The 27,862-nt window shown below is 42.6% G+C and overlaps 1 protein-coding gene and 2 pseudogenes across 4 annotated transcripts in view; 2 read left to right on the forward strand and 1 right to left on the reverse strand.

The window, feature by feature from the left end:
- The window catches only part of LOC119523218, a 35,003-nt pseudogene extending 29,100 nt beyond the window's left edge, over nt 1-5,903 (forward strand).
- CTPS2 (CTP synthase 2) overlaps nt 1-27,862 on the reverse strand; it is a 383,279-nt gene that overhangs the window by 83,434 nt on the left and 271,983 nt on the right. For 2 of the 4 annotated variants that reach the window (XM_037822635.1, XM_037822634.1), the window contains exon 18: nt 25,675-25,968. The exons of 1 other annotated variant lie outside the window; for it this stretch is intronic. In XM_037822635.1, coding sequence (XP_037678563.1) covers nt 25,833-25,968 — 136 coding nt within the window. In that variant the 3' untranslated portion in view covers nt 25,675-25,832. Of the gene's footprint in view, nt 1-17,852; nt 17,931-25,674; nt 25,969-27,862 lie in introns of those variants that run through there. One more of the 4 variants, XM_037822638.1, reaches the window with a different exon arrangement.
- Nucleotides 9,078-9,743, forward strand: LOC119523829 (annotated as a pseudogene).

A 27,862-nucleotide genomic window follows, 5' to 3' on the forward strand; every position in this document is an offset into this window, starting at 1 on the left:
GCATGCATGGCATCTTCATTTCACTGTGACGCCTGTGGTAGGCAGAATTATGATCCCCTAAAGATATCCACGTCCTAATCCCCAGACCTGTGAATATGTTACCTGACATGCCAGGTAGGGCACTCAAGGGAAGGTTGCTAATCAGCCGACCTTAACATAGGGAAGAGTATCCCGGGTGATCCAGGTGGGCCCAGTATAATCACAAGGGTCATTACAAGTGGAAGAGAGAGGCAGAAGAGTTCGGAGCCGTGTAGTGGAAGAAGGTGTTAACCCTCCATTGCTGGCTTGGAAGATGGAGGAAAAGGCCATGAGTCAAGGAACGTGGGCAGCCTCCAGAAGCCGGAAAAGGCCGGGAGACAGATTCTTCCCTAAACCTCCAGAAAGGAACACAGTGCTGTTGACCTTGATCCTAGCTCAGTGAGACCCACGTCAGACTTCTGTCTTACAGAACCGTATATTAATAATAAATTTGGTTGTTTTAAGCCACTAAGTTTGGGGGAATTTGTTACAGCAGTGATAGGAAACTAATAAAACACCCAACAGCTACCCAAGGGCACCGCTTCTTTTGTCCCCTCACCCACACAGGGAGTGGAAGGCTGCCAGAAAACGACACCCAAGACTTGGGTAGGTCACCTTGACACAGAGAAGGTACAGCCTTAGTTTCCCAAAAATCTTTTACACCGTTCCAGACACTTTGGCCCAAGGCCTGCCTGCCGGCTCACAGCAGCCCCAATCCAGATCAGGGGCTTTATACCAAACAAAGCTGGCACAAAACATGCCACATTTACTATTTCCAAAGAAACAGGCCTCTGAGGTCATTTTTATAGGTGGAACTGGATCAGCCCCATTCTGAGGTCAGCCTTCACTCAGACATGCAGTCCCAATGTCACAATGTATGTGCACATTAAACTTGAGGAACCTATCATCATTTGAATCGTGGACACAAGTAGGGCACCTCTCCACAGAAGCCAAAGGCCAAGGACTTGCTTTCCCTGAACCCAGGCAGCTGGGACATGGAATGTGACCTAAGCTCAGCCAATCAGGATGCAAGAAAGGAAGTTGGCATCCCTTTCAACGTTGATGGTCACTGCAGAATTCAATGCCCCGTGAGAGGAGCAGTAGAACCCACAGAGCCCGACCATGACACTTTCTGTGGCTCCTCTGGCCCGGATTCCCTTTAGTTCTTGCCTGTCAAGCCTGGCTCAGCAGCTTTCCTGTCAGCAGCTTTTCCAGTTCTCTGAGATACTTGCTATCCTTCCAATCAATTCCTTTGCTGCATAAGATAAAGTCGAAGTCACGAACCCTAATCAGATCAGAAATTTTTATCAGGAGGGGGCTTCAGACCACAGATCTTCTGGAATGGAGGGGAATGTGGGATTGATTATATAACCTGGTTGAGCTAAATGCAGATAGCATTCTGGAGTAGAAATCTGGTGCCCCGAGTGGAAATCAGCTAATCAAATGATAATTTGTAAAGGACCTATTTGAGAAGGCAAGCCTTGGGGGAATCACATTAGCAGTGCCATATATAACTGGCACGAAAAATCAAGGACTTGAAGAGCGACGTGGCTGCTTCTAATATTGGAAAGCTTAAAGAGAGAGAACACTGTGCTCAAATTCCTAATTCTGGGCTGAAAGCATTAACTGAAATTAGGGACTTTCCATGTCTGTGCTAAAAAGAATCTCTTAATTTTTTAACAGCAGTATAAAACTACCCTGAATCAAATGTCCCCTTTGAAGGGTGGCTAGTTTATAACATCAGTTGAATCTCAGTCTCATTAAGTTTCTTATATGAAACTTATATGGGCATCAATGGGTGTCTTAGTTTGCCAGAGCTGCTGTCACAAATACTCCAAACTGGTTTTTGCTTAACAACAGGAATTCACTGGCTCACGGTTTCGAGGTTAGGAAAAGTCCAAAATCAACATCTTGGCATGACTTTCTTTCTCCTGGAGCCTGTAGTGTACTGGTGCTGGCTGCTAACAGTCCTTGGGGTCCCTTGGCCCATATTTCTGCCTCCCATCACATGGCAATGTCCTCTCCTTTTGGCTTCTGTGATTTCCAGGTTCTCTTTACAAGGCCTTCTCTAATACAGATTAAGGCCCACCTTGATTCCGTTGGTCCAACTTAACTAAAAATAACATCTTCAAAAGGTCTTGTTTATAAATGGGTTTCACATCCCCAGGAATGGGAATAAGATAGAGAACATGTGTTTCTGGGGGGTACTCACTCTACCACAATAGGGAAAGAGCAGGCCCCAAGAATTGCAATGGTGCCAAGTGATAGGATAGGAGGTCAAGGATGCAAACACTCAAATCGCCAAACTCCACTGAGCTTTGGATTCTGTTTCAAGCCATCCTTCTTCCCAAGTCTGATGAGGCTATCAGTGCCTTATCTGGAGACTCTCTTTCCTTGAAAGACTCACCTTGTTCAAGGAAGACTTTGTCACTTCCCAGGCCCTGAGCCCCCAGTGAAGGGGACGCCGGGGGTCCTTAAACAAGGGTCCTGATATTACCCCACACAAAAAATATTGAGAATTTTCCTCTCAGCCTTTCCCCAAGGGACCTATGAATGTTTACCAAGAAGCCTGTGTATTGGGCAGCCTTTTCAGAGTTTACCAATCACTGCATCTGAGTTAGCACCACTGCAGCTTGCTAAGCAGAATGGAGGCTTATAAGACTCAGGTGATAAATGGAGTTTGAATCCAAGTCCAAGTCTGCTTCAAAGTGGACATAGTGAAACTCTGAAGCCCATGATTATTTCTCTGTTTTCTGAGGGTTTACTTTAAATAAATCTGAACAACTGGTAGAATCCCCACGTCATCTCTGATCATAGGTAAAAATGGGCCATGTGGAAGTCCCCAGGGATACCCGTTCAATTCAAAATGAAAACTAAGAAGCAATACCATATCTGAGGGAATTATAGCGATCAGTATCTCCATGAAAATCTTAAGAAATGCAGGGATGGTGATTCTTAACACATCCCTACTTAATTTTCCAGCTTGTCCAGCACAGACCACATGGTTGCTTCTTGGAGAACGATGGTGGAATGATACAAGTTTCATCAGGCTGCAGGCAAAAGAGATGTGGAATGTGTAGGGGAGGACAGAAGTTATAAATGCCATCTATTGCCTTGTGACCAGAAGTATAAATGAGGACAGTAGACTCTACATATTTCCTTAATTATTGAGACAAACAATATGGGAAGAAAAATGTATGTGGATATTGAATAGCCAAAGGATAAACTGTAATGGATCTGTGGGAGGGGGCCTTCTCAGGATTTGAGCCCTGTTCCTCTATTTGAAGAATTTGCCGTTGTGTGAGTCTTGTGGGAAGCAGAGTTCCTCCCGACTGCTAAAGAAGTAGGGAAGGCCAGATCCTGGCTTTCCCTCAACCCTGGCTGCTGGGCTCTGGGCATGTAGTATGTCTGGCCAGTCAGACGCTCCCACTTAGGTCCTTCAATCTTGAGTTAGTGACAGAAAGAAGCAGGGAGAATTGGAATTCATTATGGTGGAGCTGATAGCACATCTGGGATCCAGTGCTGCAGTGCCAACCACAGCATTTATGTTCAGCAGTGGCAACAGAGGAGCTCAAAGAAAGTTCTGGTCAACAGGCTTAACATGGACCCTTCCTGCCACATTCAAGTCAGTTTCTCCAAGCCTCCCATATTCTCTTTGAACATCCTGGTATCCTACCAATAAGCTTCTTTTCTGCTCAAGTTAATGAGAGTTGCTTAATGTGATTTGCAATCAAGGACTTGGGCATTCAACAAATGGTGCTGGGAAAAATGGCTATTCACATGCAGAAGAATGAAGTTAGACCCCTACCTCGCACTATATACAAAAATCAACTCAAAATGGATCAAGGACCTAAATATAAGAGCTAAAACTATAAAACTCTTAGAAGATAACATAGAGAAAAGTCTTCATGACCTGGGATTTGGCAATGGATTCTTAGATATGACACAAAAAGCATGAGGAACAAAAGAAAGAATAGATAAATTTGATTTTGTTAAAATTAAAAACTTTTGTGCATTGAAAGAAGTTATCAAGAAGGTGAAAAGACAACCTACAGAATGGGAAAAATGGTTTCAAACTATAAATTGATAAGGGCTTTATATCCAAAATATATATATAAAAAATTTTTTACAATGCAACAACAAAAAGACAAACAACCCAATTTAAAAATGGGCAAAGGACTTGGAAAGACATTTCTCCAAAGAAGATATACAGATGGCCAATAAGAGCATGAAAAGATGCTTAACAGCATTAGCCATTAGGAAAATGCAAATATAAACCACGATGAGTTGCCACTTCACATCAACTAGGGTGGCTATTATTTAAAAATCAGAAAATAACAAGTGTTAGAGAAAATGCGGAGAAACTGGAACTCCAGTGCATTGTTGGTGGGAATGTAAAATGGTGCAGCCACTGTGGAAAGCAATATGGCGGATCCTCAAAAAGTTAAACGTAGAATTACTATACGGCCTGGCAATCCCACTTCTAGATATAGACCCAAAGAGAGTAAAAGCAAGGTCACAAACAGATACTTGTACTCCAATGTTTATAGCAGCATTATTCACAATAACCAAAACCTGGAAACAATCCAAGTGTCCATCAACAAATGAATGGATAAACAAAATGTGGTACATACACAAAATGGATATTATTTTGCCATAAAAAAGAATGATGCTATGAGACTTGCTGCAACATGGAAGAACCCTGAAAACATGTTCAGTAAAGTCACCAAGGCATATAAGAGTAAGGATGGTATCACTTATAAGAGATGACTAGAAATAGCAAATTTGCAGAAATTGAAAGCAGATTAGAGGTTACCAGGGAGGAATGAAGGTACAGGGTGAAAGGGGAGTGTTTGTCTATAAAACTTAAAAATTAAAAATTAAAATCTATTTAAAATTTCTGTTTGGAATGATGGAGAAGGTTTGATAATGGATGGTGGTAGCACAACACTGTGAATGTAATGAGCAGCATTGAATTGGACATGTGAATGTGATTAACCTATGTTATTAGAATAAAAATTAAAAAAAAATCCATGGACCTGAACAACACAAACAGTGAGCTCTACGTTAAACCACAGACTATAGTTAATAGCACAATTATTAAAATGTGCTCTCATCAATTGTAGCAAATGTTCCACATCAATGCAAGGTGTCAATAATAGGGTGGTGTATGTGTATCCTGTGTTTTATGCATATTATTTGTAAACTTACAACTTCTCAAGAAGGAAGGAAGGAAAGAAAAAAGAACTTGGGCAAGTTCTCACAGAATAAAAAGACTGAAGGAAATATATCAAAATGTCAACACTTTAAAATTTGTGGTTTTTCTTTTTTTTTATATTTTTTTTGTATTTTCCAAAATTTTCTAAAGTACATATGTATTACTTTTATGATTAAAATATACTAATAGAGTTATTTCTGTTTGGGGTCCATCTATCCAGCCATGGCATGACGTTTGCCCGCAACAATTGCAAGGTGTTCAGATTCTGTAAATCCAAATGTCATAAAAATTTTAAAAAGGAGCATAATCCTTGCAAGGTCAGGTGGACTAAAGCATTCCAGAAAGCAGCTAGTAAAGAGCTTACAGTGAATAATTCATTTGAATTAGAAAAACGTAGAAATAAACCTGTTATGTACTAGCTCAAGAGCTATGGAACAAAACTATTGATGCAATGAAGACAGTCAAAGAAATTAAACAGAAAGGCTAAGCTAAATTTATAATGAACAGGTCAAAGAAAAATAAAGAACTACAGGAAGTTCAGGACATCAAAGAAGTCCCCCAAACCTCCATCTTACCCGGGATCTTCTTGCAAGCAAAGGAAAGCAGCTGAAAGGAAAAAATGGTACAGAAACTACAACAGGATGTGGACAGGGAAGGTATTTCTTAAAAATCTCATTGTAAATATTTCTATATGTGCATTTGAAAATCTCCTTTGGGAACTTCTAAATTATTGATTTATTTTTTATATAAGGTCACAAATTAAAGGTGATTAAAAATACATCGTTCCTACATTGCTAGCTGTAAACCATCAGATGTTATAGATGTTAGATTGTATCTCAACTTTAAAACTTCACTGATAGATGTACTTATTTAAATCATGAAAATTCTATTTGGAATTACAGGACTGAATGGTGGACATAAAATGATCATGTCATTTGGATAACAGCAATAGCCAGCACTGATGTAACAACTAATGACAAAAATTCATGGCTAATGATATATAAAATAAATTTTTATTTGCAGCAAAATACTCCCCTTTATTAATGCTATAGAAGAGGGGATACAACAAAAACTACCAACCTGTCTGACAATTGGCCTCCATACTTGGCTTTTGATTTCTAGATTTCCCATTTTGGTATAGTAGCATTTTGGCCTCGTACCTTGAAGCCTAATTTATTTAGACTGTTCTGACCTGGTTTAAGTGTTCTGGTAGCCAGTTGTGGGTGTTGTGGGTGAGAGCTGAAGAGTCTTTTCCTGAAATGGACTAAATTCTATCAATTTCCACTTCATGGAATATTCTGTCTAACTTGAGATTCCTGGTGGAACAAGCTTTATTTTTCCAGCTTGGCACTGATTTAGAAGTTGAGAAATCCTAGTACCTTTTAAAATTTGTTATGTTCTTTACTTTACAAAAGCTCCTATTGTTTTTGGAAAATAGAATTTATGGGTAGAGCACTTGTCCATTCTTTGCACATAAAATAAAATCCTTTCTAAAGCAGTATGTATATATACACTAGTAGATATAATAGAAATAATGCTAAATGATGACAGTTGACTTATTAGTGAACCCATCTTAGAAAAGTAAAGTACTGAGGAATGTATTATATGAAAAGCAGTTTTCGGTGGTGGGACGGGAAAGGTTTGAAGTAGAGCATACCTGTTTATGACAGCAGACCTGGGTGGGACCATGACAGAGGTCTTCTAGAGAGAAAAAGACCTTGCAAGGCGATGAGGCATCAAAGTACACATTTGCCCTGGTGCTGACCCTTTCTGATCTCTGTGTGAAAGAGAACAGCTCAGAGAGAAAAAAGCAGGGAAATGAATGCAAATATTGTCCTTTTGTGACATTTGCCATGACCTTGAGGGTGCATGCCCGACGCAGTGTGGTAAACAAGATCATTAGCAGAGAGGGGGTCAAGAAATACAGAGGTCGTATTATCGGAAGGGACCTCATTGTGGATGGTCCTTACACAGGAGTAGCCCTGGAAAGAATGACAAGGAGCCAGAAGATATATTTTTCAAGGAAGAGTGATCCAGGAATCTGGAAACGACGGCACCAAGAAAGAGTAGGAGGTAGTAAAGCAAAGAGATTTCTGGAAGAATCAGTGAAGAGTAACAAATGCATTAAGCATGAAGAATGGGCTGATTTCAGAAATGAGACACCAAGGGCAGGTTTGTGACCGAAATAGTTTTTCGGGTCTTGACAGGCCCTAAGGCCCATCTCCATCCCCCACCCCACTTCACCCCCCACTAGCCGCCACCCCTTCCTCTTATCTGTACTGACAGACCCACTTCTTTCCCTTTCCACAGGACTGCAATAGCAGCTCAGCCCTCTTTTAAACCTCCAGTTCTGGGGAAAGCAAAGATCAGCTGCAGAGTAGGAAATCATAAATCTGTCTTACAGCTCGGTATATTACAAAATATAATCCATTTTCCTTTGCTCTCTGCATAAACACTTCTATTACACCCACAGAAGAGAAAGGTTACCTTTGAGGGAAATTATCTGTGAGCAGAGAAAAAATTAGAATTTTGAACAAGCCATTTAGTTGACCTATAGAGACGTATGAAAATAGGACTGTGAAACATATTAGGATGACTAATCCAAAAAGATCAAAACATAATCCAACTGCAGTCTCACTCCTCAATCGAATTTAACTTTTGAGGGGCCTGTTCTTTTAAAATTAATTTCACCCAGTGACTCTCTAGGGAACAGAGAGTAATAGAACTTATACTCAAATATATGCATGCATGTTAACAAACATACTGACATTTATTTACCGTTATGCTTTTCTCACAACAAACAATTCTAGATCACGTATTACAGCCTCTTAGCTTGAAATAAAAATCTTTAAAGAAAAAGTCTTATTCTGAAAGACTCAAGAATTACTGGCCAACCTTGAAGCACTCTGAAGAGAAATTCACAAAAAATTTGTTCTGCCCTCATAATTAAGCCAACTTGTCGTGAATTTTCTTTGGGGTTTTAACAATGATGAGATTCTCAATTTTTAAAAAAATCACCAAAAGTTCAAGATCCATGAACAGGTTTTTAAAAAAAAATGCTCATAGCTTGTTTTCTTATTGCTATTTTGCATCTATCCTTTAACCCCTTTTAAAAATATTAAATAAGTGGAAAACAAATAATATGCCAGTTTGACAAGATCCTCCCACCTTTAGAATGGGAAGCACTTAATAAATTGTCAGCGCTAACCAGAAAAGATTGAAGATATAATTTACCCAAAGTTTAATGGAATAGCTGAACCAGAGCACAGTGGGGAGAGGTGTTTCATGGGGAAGCAAATGGGCCAATCCATATAAGAAGTATTTTAAAGGCATACTTGGAACTCCTGCTTGATTATGTTTAAGAAAGGGAAATATTGCCAAGGGTTGGCACAAGCAGAGAGAAGCCGGCACTCTCATACCCAGCTGGCAAGAGTGTAAGTTGGGTCCAATTTTCTGGAAGGCAATTTGGCAACATAAATCAAAAGCTGTAAGAACAGATGTCCCCATTGTCCAGGACTTCAGCTTCTTGGAATTTATCTTAAGAAAATAAATGAAAGATGCAATAAAATTTTTTTGATGACTCTGTTTAAAGTTAGAGAAAATTGGAAAGAACTAAAATGCCTAACAATGAAGACGCACTTAAATAAACAGGTCTTTCTTCTCTGACCCTTGCCCCCTTCAGTCTATTCTCAACATGGCAGCCAGCATCATCCCATCAAAATGCAATGACTTGGGAGCAAGGCCTTCAGTTCTGTGGCCATGTGGGTGAGTTGGTGCTGGCGGAATCGTGTTGGCCCTCAGAATCCTCCAATACCCGCTGCTCCCTTCTCCTGGCCTTGCCATGTTCCTCACCCAGTCTGAGTATGACAGGGGCATGAATACTTTTTCTCCTGAAGGAAGATTATTTCAAGTGGAATATGCCATTGAGGCTATCAAGCTTGGTTCTACAGCCATTGGGATCCAGACATCAGAAGGTGTGTGTCTAGCTGTGGAGAAGAGAATTACCTCCCCACTTATGGAGCCCAGCAGCATTGAGAAAACTTTAACTGATAAAGCCAGAGTGGAGACACAGAACCATTGGTTCACCTAAAATGAAACAATGACAGTGGAGAGTGTGACCCAGGCTGTGTCCAATCTGGCTCTACAGTTTGGAGAAGAAGATGCAGATCCAGGTGCCATGTCTCGTCCCTTTGGAGTAGCTCTGTTATTTGGAGGAGTTGATGAGAAAGGACCCCAGCTAGTCCATATGGACCCACCTGGGACCTTTGTACAGTGTGATGCTTGAGCAATTGGCTCTGCTTCAGAGGATACCCAGAGTTCTTTGCAAGAAGTTTACCACAAGTCTATGACCCTGAAAGAAGCCATCAAATCTTCACTCATCATTCTCAAACAAGTAAGGGAGGAGAAACTGAATGCAACTAACATAGAGCTAGCCACAGTGCAGCCTGGCCAGAACTTCCACATGTTCACAAGGGAAGACCTTGAAGAGGTTATCAAGGACATTTAAAGAAGCATGATCCTCAGAATTTCTGGGACAATTTCAGTTCTCCCAATTGCCCTCAAGTTTTATTTCCAGCTCCTTTTTCTTAGAAAATCTCCAGTGTATGTGCATTTTTAAAATGATATCTGTACATAAAGGCAATTCTGAAATAAAAATAATTTTAAATTTTTTTAAAAAATGCCATGACTTGCTGGTCATGTCCCTCCTGGGCTCAAAACCCTCCAATGGCTCCCCTTGCTCAGAGTCGAAGTCAAATCATTAAGATGGTCTAGTGCCACATTTGGCAAAGTTTACAGTTGCCATTTAAGCGGCTCTTTCATGAACAAGTGCATATTCTCCAGGTAACCCGTGGTCTCAACATTAGACACAAAAGAACCTTGAATTTTAAGCTGCTCCCTCTTGAAGAACACTCCATTTAAAACCTGCCTTGACAGACCCTCTGGTACATAAATTGTTCTTATTTTCTCCGAAATTCTGATTATATTTGATATGCTGATCAGGAAGCTGTTTTTCCCACTCACCATCAAGCAACAATCATCTCTTGCCTGGACTACTGCCTACCAGCTTCTTGACAGCCACTCTGTCCCCTCCAATCTATTCTCCAGACTACATCCAAGGCAATCCCCTTTTTAAAAATGATCACAACTTCTCTGTGCTTAAAGTCCATCAATGCCTTCCCATTTTACTACATATGAAGATCCAAATCCTTCATGGTCAAAGTTCTAGAACAGTGCTAGCCAATGGAACTATATTAGGAGCCATATGGGTAACTTCAAATGTTATAATAGTCATATTTTTCAAAGTTTTAAAAAGATAAAATTAATTTTAATACTATATTTTATTTTAGTCAATATATCCAAAATAGGATCACTTCGATATGTAATCGATATTGGAAAAATTGTTAATTTTGATGATAGTTTGCATTGAGTTTTTCATACTAAATCTTAAAAATTCCGTGTGTCTTTTATCCTTAGAGCACATCTCAATTTGGACTGGCCACATTTCACAGGCTTCAGAGCCCCACGTGGCAAGTGACTACCATATTGGGCAATGCAGCTCTACAGAGTCCAGACGATGCCACATCTCCAGCCTCCTTGTAAGACTTGTCCTATAGACATAGTTAACTTCCAGGTGCTCGAAGTAGCCATTCTCTCTTTCCCAGGACTCTGTATGTGCTGTTCCCTTGAAAATGCTCCTATACCCTCTCTATGCCTAACTAACTCATCCTTCAGGTTTCTTTTAAGAGCATTTCTTCTGGGAAGGCTTGTGCACTGCCTCCTCCTGACTTAGATGGTGGTTCCTCATCTAAGGTCTCATCTAAGGAACCTCATCTAAGGTTCCTCATCTATGGCCTTCCTTGCCATTACCACGTATATAACTATCTGTTTACAATATCTGAGATGCCAGCTTCCCACTATCCCAACTCAGGGCTTTCCAGCATGCCCAGTTCAGTCCCAAAATCCAGGTCCAAGGGCTCTTCCATCCACCAGGACAGGTGCCCAGGAGACTTCCTGGTCTTACAGTTGCCCTGAAGGACACTGCTGTAGTTGTCCTCGAGGGCCAGCTGGTGAAGACTCAGGGCATGGGCTGGACCTCCTTCCCAAGAGTCTCATAAGGGCCCCACATACAGGACTGTAAAGTCCCTATTCCTCTAAAGACTGGATGAGGGACTCTGAACATGCAAACAGTGCCCCTTGCTGGTCTTTCTCTGGGCCTGCCCACCCTCTCCAGGCCTGGGGAGCTTGGTGGTCAGACTTCACCTGCCCCCCATATGACCCAGCAATTCTACTCCCAGGTATCTACTCAAGAGAAATACAAACCTATGTCCACACAAAGATTTGCAGAGCAACATTATTCACAATAGCCAAAATGTAGACGCAAACCAAGTGCCCATCAACTGGCGAATGGATAAACAAAATATGACATCTCCATACAATGCAATACTGTTCAGCAACACAAAAGTACCAAGTACGGCTACATGCTACGTCATGGATGAACCTCAAAAATATTATGCTAAGTGAAAGAAGCCAGACACAAAGGACCACAGAATGCATGAGTCCACTTACATGAACTGTCCAGAAAAGGCAAATCTAGAGAGATGGAAAGTAGATTAGGGGTCACCTAACACTGGGAGTGGGAACGGGAAATCACTGCAAGTGGGCCCAAGGGATCTTTTGGGGATGATGGAGCTGTTCGAAAATTGGATTGTGGTGATGGTGGCACAACTCCGTAAAAATTACCAAAAATCGTCGAATGGTCCACATAAAATGAGTGGATTTGATGGCATAAAAATATATCTCAGTGAAGCCATTTTTATAAAGAACAAAATATTCACATGAATGTTAAATTCTTGTGAATGTTTACACCTGGCCGCAATTGTTTTATACACTTTGTCTTCCCAATCACCTCCCATCAGACCAGAAGTTCCATGCGGTGAGGAACCATTGATTCCTTGTTCACTGCTGTAACCCCAACACCAGCATCATGTCTCTCACATGACGGGGGCTCAGACAGCTGCGTGTACTGTGAATGAATTGCCATTTTGAAAAGCCATAGAAATGTAAATGTTTTTTTAAAAAATGCTACTCAGCAGTAAAACATTCAACAATGTGAATGAAACTCAAAAACATTATGTTGAGCTAAAGGAACCAGAAACAAAAGAATGCATATTACATGATTCCATTTATAAAGGTCTAGAACTGCTGAAATTGGAAATGAGGACAGTGGTTTCCCAGAGGGTCAGGGGGCTCTTAAGCCTTTCAACAACAGCAGAACCTGGAGAATACCACGTGCTCTCACCAACTCTAATCTGTTGCCCTACAGTACTGTTAGCTCCAGCCCTGGGGTCTTCAGAATATCTTAGAAACCATACTATGTTCTCATGCTTAGGTTTCTTTTCCTAAAGGGGTCACATTCACTTCATTAGAGACCCCCTGAAACCAGTGTTGGCCCCACTGGTTTCCACGTTAGAGTGAGCAGCCAAAAGGGCTGGATGTTAGGTCAGCAGACCTGGGTGTGAGCCCAGGCCCACCCATCACTCCCAGTGTGACCTCAGGGGAGCTGCTGCACCACTCCAAACTGCAGCTGCTGCTTCTAGAATACCCACCCTCACGAGCTTACCCAGCTGCCCTGCATGGCAGCTGAGGCGGCATATAAGATAGTGCTTTTTAGTTTAAAATGCTCCAAGGGTATGGAGTTGCTAAATTGTTGCCTTCCTTGCATACTTTCTTTCACCCTTTGCCCCAATATTTCAATAGTCCATTGAGATCTGTAGATTACCCCAGTTGCTGTAGGACAAAGAACTACTTGAGCTCCTCCAATCCAACTGGAGAAGTGTACACTGAGTAAAGTCTACACAAATGGCACCACCAGACTAAGTGCTTGATACATTTATTCCTAGAGTATTTTGAATGACCTTTCTCCAACGGCTCATCAAAGTAGCTTGTTGTTTTTTCTTTTTTTTCAAATGCACGATTGCTAAATTTGGCACAAAATCTAAGGGATGATATTTGTTCCCTTCTTTACTTTTCCCCTCTTTTTACAATTTCCCACAAGGAACGTATATTACTATTGTATTTAGGGGAAAGCATTCCTTGAAAAGACAGTTTTAATGCAGAGTCAATTTTAGATCTACTGTATCTAGCTAACATTTCCAAAATACTTCCTAAGTATCAGACACTGTTTAGGCAATGTCTCTATATACATAGATATGCATCCTCTCAACCACCTATGAGGTAGGTGCTATTATTGCCCCATTTTACAGAAGAAATAGAGAGACAAAAGATAAGTAACTTACCCAGGGTCACAGAGTTATTAAGTGGTGGAGCCTGGATTTGAACCCAAGCACTTTGGTTTCAGAGTCATGCTTTTAACTAGTATGCCATGGCGGGGTGGTGGGGGGATAGAAAATGTGAGTGCCTAGGTTTTGCCCTCTACCATGACTTGAAGTGCCCTATCACACAAGCATGCCCCCTTGCAAGAAAATTATTGGTATATTAGACTGTAGAGTCCTGGAAGCAAGACCTACGTCTTATCCACCTCTGTGTTTCTTTATCAATTAGCTTTTGCTGCATAACAAGCCACCCTAAAACTCAGTGGCCTAAAAACTACAACCACCTATTTCATTCATGGTTCTGTGAGTTGGCAATGGTCTGGGCCTTTCTTTTGCAGGTCTTTTGCTATGCTTAGCTGGGCCATGACCCATTAGGCTGCTGGCCAGCTAGGTGTTACTGCTTCTGGAGGTTGGCTGGCTGGTGGCTGGGGCAACAGGAGCCCCGGGTTACAAGTCTCTCATCCTGCAGCAGGCTAGCCCGGGCTTCTTCACCTGGCAGTAGGGGCAAGGGTCTCAAGAGCCTCAAGAGTGGATAAGCCCTGGTGAGCAAGAGCTTCACAGGTCTCTGCTTGCATTACATTTGCTATTGACCCATTGGCCAAAGCAAATCATATGGTATGGTATAGTTTGATGCTGTTACATACCCCAGAAAAGACCATGTTCTTTTAATCCATTCCTGTGGGTGAAAACCTATTGTTGGTGGGACCTTTTGATTAGGTTATTTCAATTGAGATGTGTCCCACCTCATTCAAGGTGGGTCTTGATCCCTTTACTAGAATCCCTTATAAAAGGATAAAGGACACAAAGGAAAAACCCAGACAGAGAGCTCAAAGAAGCCCCGGAGAAGCTGAGAGACAAGGGCACACCTACAGAAGCTGAGAGAGGAAGCCACTGGAGCCAGAAGCTGAAAGCAAAGAAACCTGGGACAGAAGGAACAATAGACGCTAGCCATGTGCCTTCTCATGTGGCAGAGGTGTCCCAAATGCTGTGGCCTTTCTTCAGAGAAGGTAATGTCCTGTTGATGCCTTAATTTGGACATTTTCATGGCCTTAGAACTGTAAATTTGTAAGCTAATAAACCTCCATGGTAAAAGCCAACCTATTTCTGGTATATTGCATTCTGGCAGCTTTAGCAAACTGAAACACATGGTCAAGCCCAGGGTCACTGGGGGAGGGGACTACCCAAAAGCATGGATACACAGAGGTAAATAATTGTGGCCATTTAGGCCATCTACCACCGTTGCCATATCTAAGAACAGAGCCTGGTAAAGAGGAGACTCAAAATAAATGCTTATTGGACTGTATGCTGTCTCCCTTTCATGAAAACTCAAGATAAACCCTACAATCTCTTCCCTTCCCCACTAAGGACACCTTATCAAGCAGTCGGAAGAGGCTGACTGACCCTGTCTCACAGAGAGCTACCCCATCCTCAGCGATGAAGCCCATCACGTGACAGGATCTTCTGAGCTCCTGGGCTGAGGGGGTGTGTTCTTCCAGGTGGAAGCTTCCAGGGCACATCCCTTTTCCCACAGCTTCTGCGAGGTCCCTCAGTGGCACCTCTGTGGAGTAGCTCAATTAGCATCCCTGCTCGTCCCTAGAGGCTTCTTCAAGTTGTGCAGCTCTGTGAAGAAAAGCATTCAAAATCTTCTACAGCTGTACTGAAAGAGACACCTGTGAGTACCTCAGAGCAGTGGCTCTCCACAGGAGGCCGTCTGCCCCCAGGGGACATTTGGCAGGAACTGGAGACATTTTGGGTTGTCACAACTGGGGGGCTGGTGCTACTGACATCCGGTGGGTAAAGGCCGGGGACGCTGATAAACATCCCACAGTGCACAGGACGGCCCCTCACACAACCAAGAATGATCCCACCCAAGATGTCAATCATGTTGAGGTGGAGGAGCCCGGACCTAGATTCAGAGCGAATCCTTCTCTGTCTGGGAGGGGCACTTGCTGCTCCACTCAGGGTGGCTACAGGAATGGATCACCCTTTCTGGGAAGAGTCAATCGCAAAGCAACACCCCGAAATTCTCTCTGTGCAACTTGGGTCTCAGGAACAGCTCCTGGGCTATCCCTCAACCCCCCCAGGTTTAATAGACAAACTGAGCTCTAAGTGTGAGCTTGATTACAGGCTGCACGAGCTTACTGTCTCTTGCCATTATCTGTTCTCTGTTATCTGCAGATTCTGAGAGCAATTTTTCAGGGCAAAGGAGTGCCTAAAAGTTTTCATTGTAAACCAGTTAAGAGCTCCAGGTAATAAAAAATGTCTCCCAATGGAGAACTGCATCATGGAACCTGTATGTGAACCATTCAATCCCTTTGATAAAATGCACATTAGCTATCAACACATTGCAAGGAAGAAATGACAGGCATCCAGTTTGAACAAAATGACACTTGTTCCGTAAAGGAAGGAATTCCTTGCTGTCAGAGCGAACGCCAAGAACAGAGAGAATGAAGCTACACAGGCACCGACTGCTGTGGCAGCTCCAGGTACAAAAGCGACAGGAAATTCAAGCCTCGACTCTAGTGGCCCATCTTAGCAGGGCGTTTTAACAAATGCTGATTAGAGACCAGTTGCCAACATTTCCCAAACATGAAAGATAAGCTAATATTTAGCCAGGAAATTTACTTCTAAAATTTTCTCAGAAGAATTCAGGAGTTGATGGTGCTTTATATTAATCCTGGACTTTATTCTGTTCTCTCTCCTACACTGCTTTATGCTAGTAGCTGGGAAAACCCTCCCGGCAGGTCCCCGTTTAAGCGAGATGCAGGGGGCGTGAGAAGGAAGTGAAGGGGCCATGGCTCCAGCTGCCCTTTGCTTTACTTTAATACCCCTTTCCACTTCTCACCAGGTCCTGAAACTTCTAAATACCCCCTACTCCCAACACTCACACACACACACTCTCCATTCCCATCTCCTCTCTTCTTCCTCCTGCTGAATCCCAGAGCCCCCGGGAATAGATGGGAGGAAAAGGCCATCACTCCTTACACACACACACACACAAGCACAAGCACGCACACACACACACACACACACACACGCAGGGTTGCCTTGCACCTCGAAAGAGGATTTGGAACAAAAGGCCCATGCTCCTGTCATTCTCTTAATGCAAAGCCAGTTCTGGGATTTGGACCCATCTAACGAAGAGCCAGGGATTTGTCACCAGGCCCTTGCATCAGGAAACCGGCTTCCTATGGGGACCCCATCTTCTAGTATCTTCTGAGTGGGATGCTACCTGTGACTGGCTAGACTTCTCCAAGGCTCTCCAGACCTCGCTAAGGAGAGCCACAGGGCAGCTCCGAGGTAGCTCTCAGGACTGGACCTTGCGGGAAGAGTCTCTCAAGAAAACTTCTCCATTTGGTTCCTGATTGGGAGTCTGCTGCTACTCACCCTGATTCCAAAAGCTTCTCACTTCAGAGGAGAGTCTTTAAGGAATGGTGAGGCGACCTCTCTGTTCAGGCCGAGAGCCACCCTTGACTGAACTTTATGAATTTCCAGGCTACCACCCTAAGATTACCCTATGTCGAGTGGTAGCTATGGAGTGGAAGGGACAGAGACAGCTGACCCGCTGGGGACAAAATGGCCCATGCATTGCAAGAAGCATACATGTTTGAGTCATAAGGGCTATTTATTAAGTGCTTATTCTGTACTGGACACTGAACTAACCACTTTATACACATTTTCTCACAGACTAGCTGTGTGACCTTGGGCAAGCCAACTAACCTCTCTGGTTCTGTTCCTTTTGCCAGGTAGAATACCCACCTTGCAGGGTTGCTTTGAGGATCAGTGGAAATAACATACAGAAAGTTCCTGGGCCGTTGTAGGTATTAAGTAAATGGTAGCTATTGTCATGATACAATTATTATTAATGAAACCGGTATGAGATACTCCCTGACACTCAGAAAATAGCTGCAATTGCATGTCTTCATCTGAATCAAGGGAAATCTGGCTCAAGTACCCACTCACCTGAATTGGACTTGGCGGCAAGTCCGGCATCAGTTTGTCAGTGCTGGGGCAGTGACGAGCGGTTTCTCCTGGTGAGCCATGCCCATCCACCCCCATCACTGGTTGAGTGACATTGATCTGGGCAGGCTGCAGCTGTGCCCACTTACCATGATGCTTTGCACCAGCAACAGGGCATTCCCCATGGTCCTCTCACCTTCCTGCAAGTTCTGCTCCTTCCCGTTGTGGAACTTGCAATCCTGCTCTCTCTTTCTCATCACCAGCATCCACTGTTCCCGGGGATCAGGGTTCTCCCCTCTTCAAACTTCCAAACACAAGACTCGCCCCCTCCCATTCTTTGACAATCCAAGCCAGTTGTAGGTTGTCTTCAGGGCAGTCTTTGCACAAGCCCCCATTAAACCCTGAGAAAGGTGAAAACTATGTTTATTTCTGTCTTGATGAACCTCGACTTCAAGCAAAGAAGTCAAAAGTTAATTTCTCAATCATGTTCTACATGATTTTCAAAAGGAAAGTTGCTGGTGGAGAGATAAGATACTGTGAATTTTCCAAAAATTCAGTTAAAGGGGAATAAACATCATTTGTTTTCATGGAATATGGTTTTTCATGGAATATGACTGAAATATTGAATCCATTATCTTAGTCAATTGCACCATGTACCCACCACGTGTGAGGGGAATGTCTGGCCAAAAGAATATTGAGCTGCACCTCAGAAGATCTGGGCACCTCAGAAGATCAGGTGCTATTTGGGGGCACCTCAGAAGATCAGGTGCTATTTGGGGGCTTCAGCTTCTTCATCTCTAAGGCTCCTTCCACCTGTAACACTCTGCCTGGTTTTAAGAAACAAGATCCCGAGCTCCAACATGGTTGCAACATCCATCTAAACACAATGATTTCTGTTCTAGAATGAGCTTCTTTTCCACACGTCCATTGCAGTTCAAAGAGCAGCAAGAACTCTCACTAACCATTTAATCCAGCAAATTCTGATGGCACACCAGCTGTATTCTTGACGCTTAGTGGGTCGAACTCTTTCAGAATTCCTTGAGCACTTGTTGATTCATAGTCTTAATGAAACACAGGTGACATCCTCCTCTTATTTACCACTGCTTTCCTAGGCATGAGTGTTACTGCTATTGGACCACAGTGGAAAAGAGGTAAAATTGCAACATTAGTGGACTGATGTTTGGTCTTTTTAAGTTGAATATCACCCAGTGTTTTATGACCCAAGCAAAATATAAACTCTTTGGGCTGAGACATGAAGATGGGGCAGAAAAGTGAAGCTCGTGTGGTTGAAACGAGGCTTGTGCACTCAGATATAATGAATAGAGCCTCCTGTAATGCCTCACCCATAGCATGCAAGAATTGGGGAAGCAGAATAATGTGGTACTTCAGTGGCCCAGTTTTCTTATCTGATAAAATGGGGGCCCTCAAAGGAAAGTTGTAAAAATGAAAGTATATTCAAAGCAAAAGCAATATTGAGCATCTAGCTGGTGCCCCTCACTGTGCTGGGCCAAGAAAAGGCAAACGACAAGAAAGGCCCCATGTCTGCCCTCCCAGTTCACAGCCTCTTTCCTGGACAGTCTTTTCAGATGTCATAAAGAATCCATGTGCTGCAAACAATCTGTGAGAATTTTACTGATCATCTCCTGAGGAGATAGATAAGGAATTTGTATTGTATAGCACACAAGTCCCCCCCAAAAAAAAATATCCTCTAAATGTCTCTCCTCTGCATTCCACCCCACTCATCCCTTCAGGCACCTCCCTTTCTTCTGTGGAAGATTTTAGCCCTCTCCAGGCTTTTTTGTCCAGTCTCATGTATGCCCACCCAATAGTTCATGTTCTTTCAATAGGTAAAAGCCATTTTACCAAGGACAAGGCACGGGTGGGAGCCTCTGGCTCTCCCCACCCACCTATCCCCAGTGTGCCCTTAGAGAGAATGGAAGCTTTTTCATAAAAGTGTTTTTGTTGCACTACTTAAATATAAAACATGACTCCTGTTTTAGTTTCCCAGCTGCTGAGGCAAATACCATGCATTGGGTTTGTTTAAACAATGGAAATTTCTTGGCTCATAATTTTGAGTCCAGAAGTCCAAGGTCAAGGCATCATCAAGGTGATGCTTTCTCCCAGAAGCCTGTGGTGTTCTGGGGCTGGCTGCCAGTGATCCTTGGTCCTTGGGATTTTCTGTCATCTGGCAGTGTGCATGGTGGCCTCTCCTGGTTTCTCTTCTGGGTTCCGTTGACTTGTGGCTTCTTCCTAAGGCTTTCTCTTTCTTTGTCTGAATTTCATTCTGCTTATAAAGGCATCTGCTAATAGGATTAAGACCCATCCTGATTGGGTTGGGCCACACCTTAACTGAAGTCACCTCATCAAAAGGTCCTATTTACAATGGGTTCACCCCCACAAGAATGGATTAAGATTCAGGACATGTTTCTCTGGGGTATAAAGCTCCAAACCACCACAAATCCTGACTTCGAGAAGCTTACAACCTCACCAAGAGATAAAAGATACACCAGAGAATCCAAAGATACAGTAACAGTTGAACAATACAAATTATTCCTGTAAATTGAGAGAAGGGGGGCGTCCATGTGGCCAGAAGGTCCAAGAAGACTTCATCGAGGGGATGAAAATTGAGCTGAGTCTTGAAAGATGCAAAGGATACGCGGAGGGGGCTGGAGAGTCATTCCAGGGTGGGAGACGGTTACGAATTTTATCCAGTCACTTCAAAATAAATAAATAAAAATGTTGAAACCTCGTTTCAGAATACTTGCTACTGCCACTCTTCTCTAAACACTCACCATACAAGCTTGGACAACCGCCATTACTTCTCCTGCCTCCCGGGCGTGTCAAATCCACACCCCAGGCCAGGGCCTACGAAGCCCTCCCGCTCTGGCCTCCTTCTGACTGCACCCCACCCCCGCGGTCTGTGCGTCTGTCTGCTAAGCGAAGTTCAACTTCCCCACAGATTCCCACGGCTGACCCGTTCATTAAGCTGTCAGCTCACATTTCACCTCCACAGAAAAGCCTCACCTGAACCCCCTGTAAATGAACCTTCCCCTGTTTATTAATGTGACCCAGTTGCTTATTGTATATTCCCCCAATAGCATTTAAGTTCCAGGAGAACAGACGTTCACCCATCTCATCCACCACTGTGCTCTCAGGACCCAAAAGAGAGATGAGCACAGAGCAAACATGCAATTAATATCATTGATCAAATGAATAAATGAATAAATGGATGGATGGATGAACTCAGTCACCAGTCTCCCCATCCTGCCTTCCAGCCAATACAGTTTGGTCAAAGTAATGATAACACACAGTTTTTATCATGTCATATACCTATGCAAAAAAAAAATATATATATATATATATACACACACACACACACACACATATATATATATATATCACTGGCTCCGATGGGATTTTTTTAAAATTAGAAGAAACTCTGTCATTTATGATCACACACAAAAAATGTCTGCTGCAGATATTGGTGCATTATCTCCCATATATAAGCATTTTCCCAGAAAGTGAGTGGATGTGGCAAACTGTCATATTTCACTCCTTTTTTATGCTATTTCACAGCTTCTGATTCTGCCTTCCTCATCTGTGTGCCAATTCAATACAGCCTCCAAAACTCCACAGCCATAGGGTACAAAACTTAAGGCAATACATTTTCAAGGCCTAGTATAGCCTAACAAGCAAAAAGTTACTCATTGTATCATCCATCAAAGTATGTAAATGTTATTAAAAAGGATTCTCAAACCCCTTTGGAAGGAATCATTCTGAAACTTCCATTGTTGGACTGTTGGGACTGCAATTTAAATGCCCCCAAACCTGTTGACCCAATCCAGTTGCACACTCCCCCCGACAAGGTTTCCCTAAAACTTTATTGTAATGTTGGGTGGGTGGCATTCAAGGGGGCTAGGACCAAAACTACAACTGATGAGAGCCATCTCTCAACCCAGGCTGAATATCAGAATTGCCAGTCCCCCCACCAGGCCAATTAATTCCAGATCTCTGGGAGTGGGGCCTGCACATCATTATTTAGATTCTAACATACGGTCAGTGTTGGGAGCCACTGCATTAAAGGGGTTGCCTCGTGGTATATCGGTAGGAAGGGTTATACCTTAGCTGGGTGCAGAGGCTTGGTAAGGTGGGGAGGCACACAAGTTTCCGAGAAGGCTGGCAAGAGCGAGAAAGGACACCAGCTTTGGAGAACCCAGGGTGCCAGACAGAGTACTGAGACAGGGACACAGCCAGGAGAAGTGAGACATCTGTCGCCACGAGAAGGAAGGCACCACCTGCTGAACACACACCTCCCCACCCTTGAGGGAGTAACCATAATTCTATGGTGAGATAAACACAGAATCTTTCTGATATCAAGAGAATCGTGGAGCAGCAAGAGAAATGGCTTTAAACTTTCCTGCAGTGCTTTCTTCCTCCTGGAGGTAAATCCATTTGATCTGCAATTCTGCAGGGAAACCCTGTTTTCCTCTAACCTAATTTAAACCATTATTAAATTACTTCTTCTCAATTGATGTTGAAAACTGAAAGACGGTGCTGAATGGCCATGTTTTAACATTGATTTTTACATCAAATCACTCCTGACTTTGGGGCCACGCTCCCAACCTGAATTTTCAGTGAGCTCCTGATCAAAGATCAATGAACAAATATGACCCTAAACAGTAAAATTAAAACTATTTGTCAGGCTTGCTTTAGCTCAATACTCGAGGTGACTTCGTAAGCAGGAAATTAAAGATGACTCAGCTCTGGTGATTAAAAACAATTGCAATCTTCAGATAACACTGGGTTTTAATCCCGCTATGGGTAGCTTTCTCTTTTACAACACTTAAAAAGTTTTTACAGCATCTAGATATTTCCAACACTGGAAACTAGTCATTGTCAAAGGACAAGAGAGTCTTGACATGTGTAAGGGATGTGAATCCTCAGATTGATAAATACTACACAGCCTACAATCTCCCTTACAACAAATGACAAAAAGTAGCTGGGTAATCTAAGTAAGCCCAAGAGAGAATAACACAACTTTATGGTCCCACCTGGCCCTAAAACTAGAAGTCCCAAGACTGTCAAGGTCCTATTTCTGACCTGTTCCCCCCAGCCACCCAAACCATACTCTGCCTCTCCCCTCCTTCACCACGGTAGCCTGACCTCTCCCCTCAGCCTGGGCCTAGCTGCCTTCCACGGGCCCCTGGGTCTCCAGCCCTCACATGTAACCCCATACTCCCAAATGGTGACAATGCCCCTGCTCCTCTCTTCTTTGGTGAATGGCACAGTGCACCCCAGGGGGCCACTTTGTCTCCTCCTCTCTCTCTCTCTCTCTCTTTCTCTCTCTGCTCATTCCCTTTACCCACCAGGCTCAGAGCAAACAACAGATATTCAAATCCATACATCTAGACACATGAATGCATGCACATGTATTATATATGTGTGTGTGTATACAGATATGTGCCACTGTGATCAGTGAAAGAACACAGAAGACCCTTTACCCCACAGCTTCACCACCACCTCATCCCATCACTAATGTATGGTTGTGACAAAGAGTTAAAAGGAACCAACTTGTGCACATATACAATGCAGACATCTCACTCCAGTACCATGCATCAACCAGCCAGCCAATGGTCATATAATTCAAATTCCTGTGGCCCCAAACACCAGGTTGTCAGCTTGCCACAGGACAAAGCATTCAGGATGGCACTACCCATGAACTGAGTCCCAGAAACCCAAAACAGAAAGCCAGCCCTTCTCTGCCTCCCTAGGCTCATCAAGCAAGAGATGCATGGTGTGTCCCCAGCTTTTTCGATCTCTGTGACTCTTTCTGCCTAGAACCTCAGCATCACCAGATCAGACTGCAAACTCCTGCCACTGTTACTTTGGAGGTGAGTGGTGGGATTGAGGGAATGGAGAAGGAAGCAAGAGATGAATCCAAAGAGAAGGAAGGCAAAACTACAATGAGATCCTACTGCACATGCAGTAGGATGGCTATTCTTTTAAAAGTGGAAAATTACAAGTGTTGACAAGGATGCAGAGAAATAGGAACCCTCATACATCATTGGTGAGAATGTAGAATGGTGCAGCATTCCGGAGGAGAGTTTGGCGATTCCTCAGAAAGTTAAACAGAATTGCTCTATGATCCACCAATCTCACTTCTAGGTATATACCCAAAGGAATTGAAAGCAGGGACTAGAACAGATATTTGCACACCAATGTTCATAGCAGCATTATTCACAATTGCCAAAGGGTGGAAGCAACCCAAGCGTCCATTAACAGATGAATGGATAAACAAAATGTGGTCTATCCATCCAATGGAATATTATTCAGTCATAGAAAGGAATGAAGAGCTGATACATGCTACAATATGGATGAACCTTGAAGACATCATGCTTAGTGAAATAAGTCAGACATAAAAGGATAAACATTGTATGATTCCTCTTATATGAAATACATAGAATAAGCACATTCATAGAGGAAAAAAGTAGATTAGAGATTATCAGGGGTTAGGGAGAGGAGGGGAATGGGGAATTATTGCTTAATGGGTACAGAGTTTATGTTTGGGGTGATTTAAAGTTTTGGTTATGGATGGTGGTGATGGTAGCTGAGGAGGGGGGGCAAGGAGAAGAAGGAGGAGGAGGAGATGACAGAGGAGGAAGAAGAAGAAGAAAAAGAGGGAGAAGGGGAAAAGGAAGGAGGAGGGGGAGGAGGTAAAGAGGATGCTAGGGGAAGTGAGTGGAAGGGAGGAGAAGGGAGGGGAGAGGAAAGAAAGAAAAAAGAAATGAGCTTAACTTGGCGCTACTTCATGACTTCACGTAGTGGTTCTTGATATTGGCTTCACGTGGAATCACTTGGGAAGCCTCTGAAAAAGACTGATGCCTGCGACCCCACCCAAGAGGTTCTTATTTAATTGGTCTGCGCATTGGGATTTTTTCACAGCTCTTCTGGGATTTTAATGTGTAGCCAGGGCTGAGGACCACTGCATTAATGCAGAGGCCCGGGGATCAATGCACCTCTTTAAGGGCTCATGATCCTTTTTAAACCCATTCTAGAACACTGCTTAGAAAAGGAAATCAGTGAACTAGGACCCATGGGCCAGATCCGGCTCTCCACTTGTTTTTGAAATAAAGTTTTGTTGTAACACAGCCAAGCTCGTTCATGTACCTGTCGCCTCTGGCTGCTTTCATGCTTCAACCACAGAGTGGAGGAGCTGCAACACAGACCATGGGGCCCAAAAGCCGAAAATATTTGCTATCTGGCACTTGATAGAAAAAAGTTCACCAACCTCTGGCTCAGAATCAATAACAAATTCAACAGTCTCTAATTTGGGGAATTCATGGTCTTTCTCCTTTGAAAAATTGAAGGCACTGGGGTTTTCTTTGTGTGTGTGTGTGTGTGTGTGTGTGTGTGTGTGCGCGTGTGTGTGTTGTTGTTGTTGTTGTTTTTAGTATTTGGACCTTCCCACCTGTTACTCTCCAGAATAGTAGAACTGGCAATATTTCAGCAACGTCGCCCATCACACCTGTAAAGTGATGGCTTTTATTCTTATGTAGGAGCATTTGTTAGAGAAAATCTTTTAAGGTTGCCTAAGACTGAATTTAACAATTATGGGATGTGCACAACGCTGTTGACCAGAATGAGTGTGCATTTCACACACATTTACGTATTTCCTATCTGTGCTCTCCAGGTACTGTCTGCGAGCCAAGCTTACTTCTCCGTTCTCTGAACCCGCAAGCTATTCAAACCTAAGCATATAATATATAGCACATATTTGATATGTGTTGTTGACTATTTAATAGGTACTATGTGGTATATAATATACAATATGCAGTACGTGTCTGCAATTGATGCAGATAATGTTGCTGTCACACTGTCTATTGGACATTTTGGGATTGCAAACCTGCAAGAGTTTCTAAAGCTTACAATCAATGATCCGTGGAAAATGAGCCCTGAAAAACCTGTGTTTCAGGGACACTTTAGGTGTGAAGAATATGTGGACAACACCTATAAGAATATCCACCCCACCTGCCTTCCCCTAGATTGTTCCCATACTGCATTTTTTAGGCCATTCAGCATGTTCTGCTGGTAGCATGAAAGTACACATGGATTATTTGTGACCTTATCATTTATAATTAAGTGTGCACCTCCATCCCTGAAGAATTCACAGCAGTTCTATTTTTCTATATCACCTTCACAGTTAAATGCAGGCTTTCTTAGATGCTCATTTTCCATAGGATGTTGATAAGCCCTAGAAATTCGTGCAGCCCAAGAAGATTCCTCAAACTATGGACCCGCTTCAATCACAGACTTGCCCCAGTCCCAATAGCTTGCACGTTCAGAGGGCACGGTGCTGAGCCAGGCCACTGGCAGTCCTCGGATAGCAAGCGTGTCATCAGGTCTTCTGTATGAAAATCACTCTGGTTCCAATAAATGAGCCTGTGGAGAAAATAGAGTCAACTGGAGTAGTAAAAGCTGAGACAGCTATTTTAATGCATTTACTGTAGGAAATACTCCCACTGCTAGAAAGTCCTTTGATTGACAGGAAGAAACTCACCAAGAATTTACAAGGGCTAAGGGATCGTCAGCGCTACTCCTAACCTTTGACTAATTTGATTTGAATCACAGTAATGAATGAGTGTACTGCATGCTCCAATATAACATATACATTATTTATTAATATACGTTTTGGCAAGAAGATATAGGAGCCCATTTTGATTACCTTAAAGCCACAAATATTAAATACCCAACAGCGGCATGCTCCCCTTCAGCTAAACTGTCATCTCATCCCTCAGTAGTGGGGACCCTGCTTCCTGGACCCTCAAGTTGGGATGGTCTATGTCATTGCTAATTTCTGGGAATTCACTTCAAATGATCACAAAGGCTATTGTGCTTTTAGTGCTATGTGGTTTTTTGTGTGTGATCTAATTCTCTTCAAAAGTAATCGATCCATGGTGGGTCTGTGGTATCTTTGTCTTAGCTAGAATGTTTAATTAGCTAGAAGGCGTCATTTTCACAAGAAGCATGTGAAAATAGCATGTAAATAGAAAAATCATTGTTCTAATTTCAGCCCTGAGCAGAGATCATGCTCTGTCCCTTCCTCTCTGAGAGTGGCCCACATCTCAGGGAAAAATTGTAGAAATGGGATTTGACCCCAGCCCAGCTGGAGATAGTGCTTCAAATTATATTGTAAATGAACCAAGACTGTTTGCTAAGTAAAAGAAGGCTGGGATAAATCTTCTAATAAAGCAATTAATCATTTGACACTCTCTGTTGGTCAAGTCCAAGTTTTCATGGAGCTATAATTTGGAGAGACCTAATGTGTTGCAAAGGAACGAGCTTTGCAATTGGGTAAGCCAAGGATTGCGTGTAAGGTCCAGCATTTCTGACTGTGTGACCTTAAGTAGGGTACTCAACCACTCTAAGTTTCTGCTCCCTCAGCTGTAAACATAGGTGCCCTGTTCCCATAATTAAATGAATATACTGCATGTAAAGCATAGTTCCTCACAGGTAGAAAGTATTTTCCCTCTTCCCCTGCCTGGAGCAACAAGACTACTCTAGAGGACCCCCGATTTTTCTATCCATCATTATAAGAGGGCCCTTTCAGGATGCCATTTCTAGAAGAATCTGTTTAGTCCCACTGTCTTGTTTTAAAACCCTTAGGAAAGTTCTTTAATAAGGAATGACATTTTATAATCATTGACCTAAAAAACACTAGGCCAGTATTAATCTAGATTGAATGTTGTTTCCATTATCTATTGCCACAATTACGTGATGTAACAGAAAATCATAAAACCTAAGAGCTTATACAATATATAAAAAGGTAATACACCATGGCCAAGTGGGGTTTATTCCAGGAATGCAAGGTTGGTTTAATATTCAAAAAACAATAGATGTAATTCACTATATTAACAGATGAAAGAAAGAAACCTGATAAATAGCATCTATGAAAAACCAAAGCTAATGATGAAAAACTGAATACTTTCCCACTAAGATCAGGAGCAGGGCAAGGATGTCCACTCTCAGCATTCCTATTCAACATCATACTGGAGAATCTAACCAGAGCAATAAGGCAAGGAAAAAAAAAGGCAACCAGACTGGGAAGGAAGAAGTAAAACTGTTTTTATTCATAGACAGCATGACTGTCCATGTAAAAATCTTATGGAATCTACTAGAACTAACAAATGAGTTTAGCAAGGTTGCAGGATACAATATCAACACACAAAAATCAATTATATTCTATCATTAGCAACAAAACTTCAGAAATTAAAATTATAAAAACAATACCAATTACAATAGCATTAAAATATAGATCACTTTTCTTACAAAAGAT

Source organism: Choloepus didactylus, chromosome X (assembly GCF_015220235.1).
Source record: "Choloepus didactylus isolate mChoDid1 chromosome X, mChoDid1.pri, whole genome shotgun sequence".
NCBI classification, from domain to species: domain Eukaryota; kingdom Metazoa; phylum Chordata; class Mammalia; order Pilosa; family Megalonychidae; genus Choloepus; species Choloepus didactylus.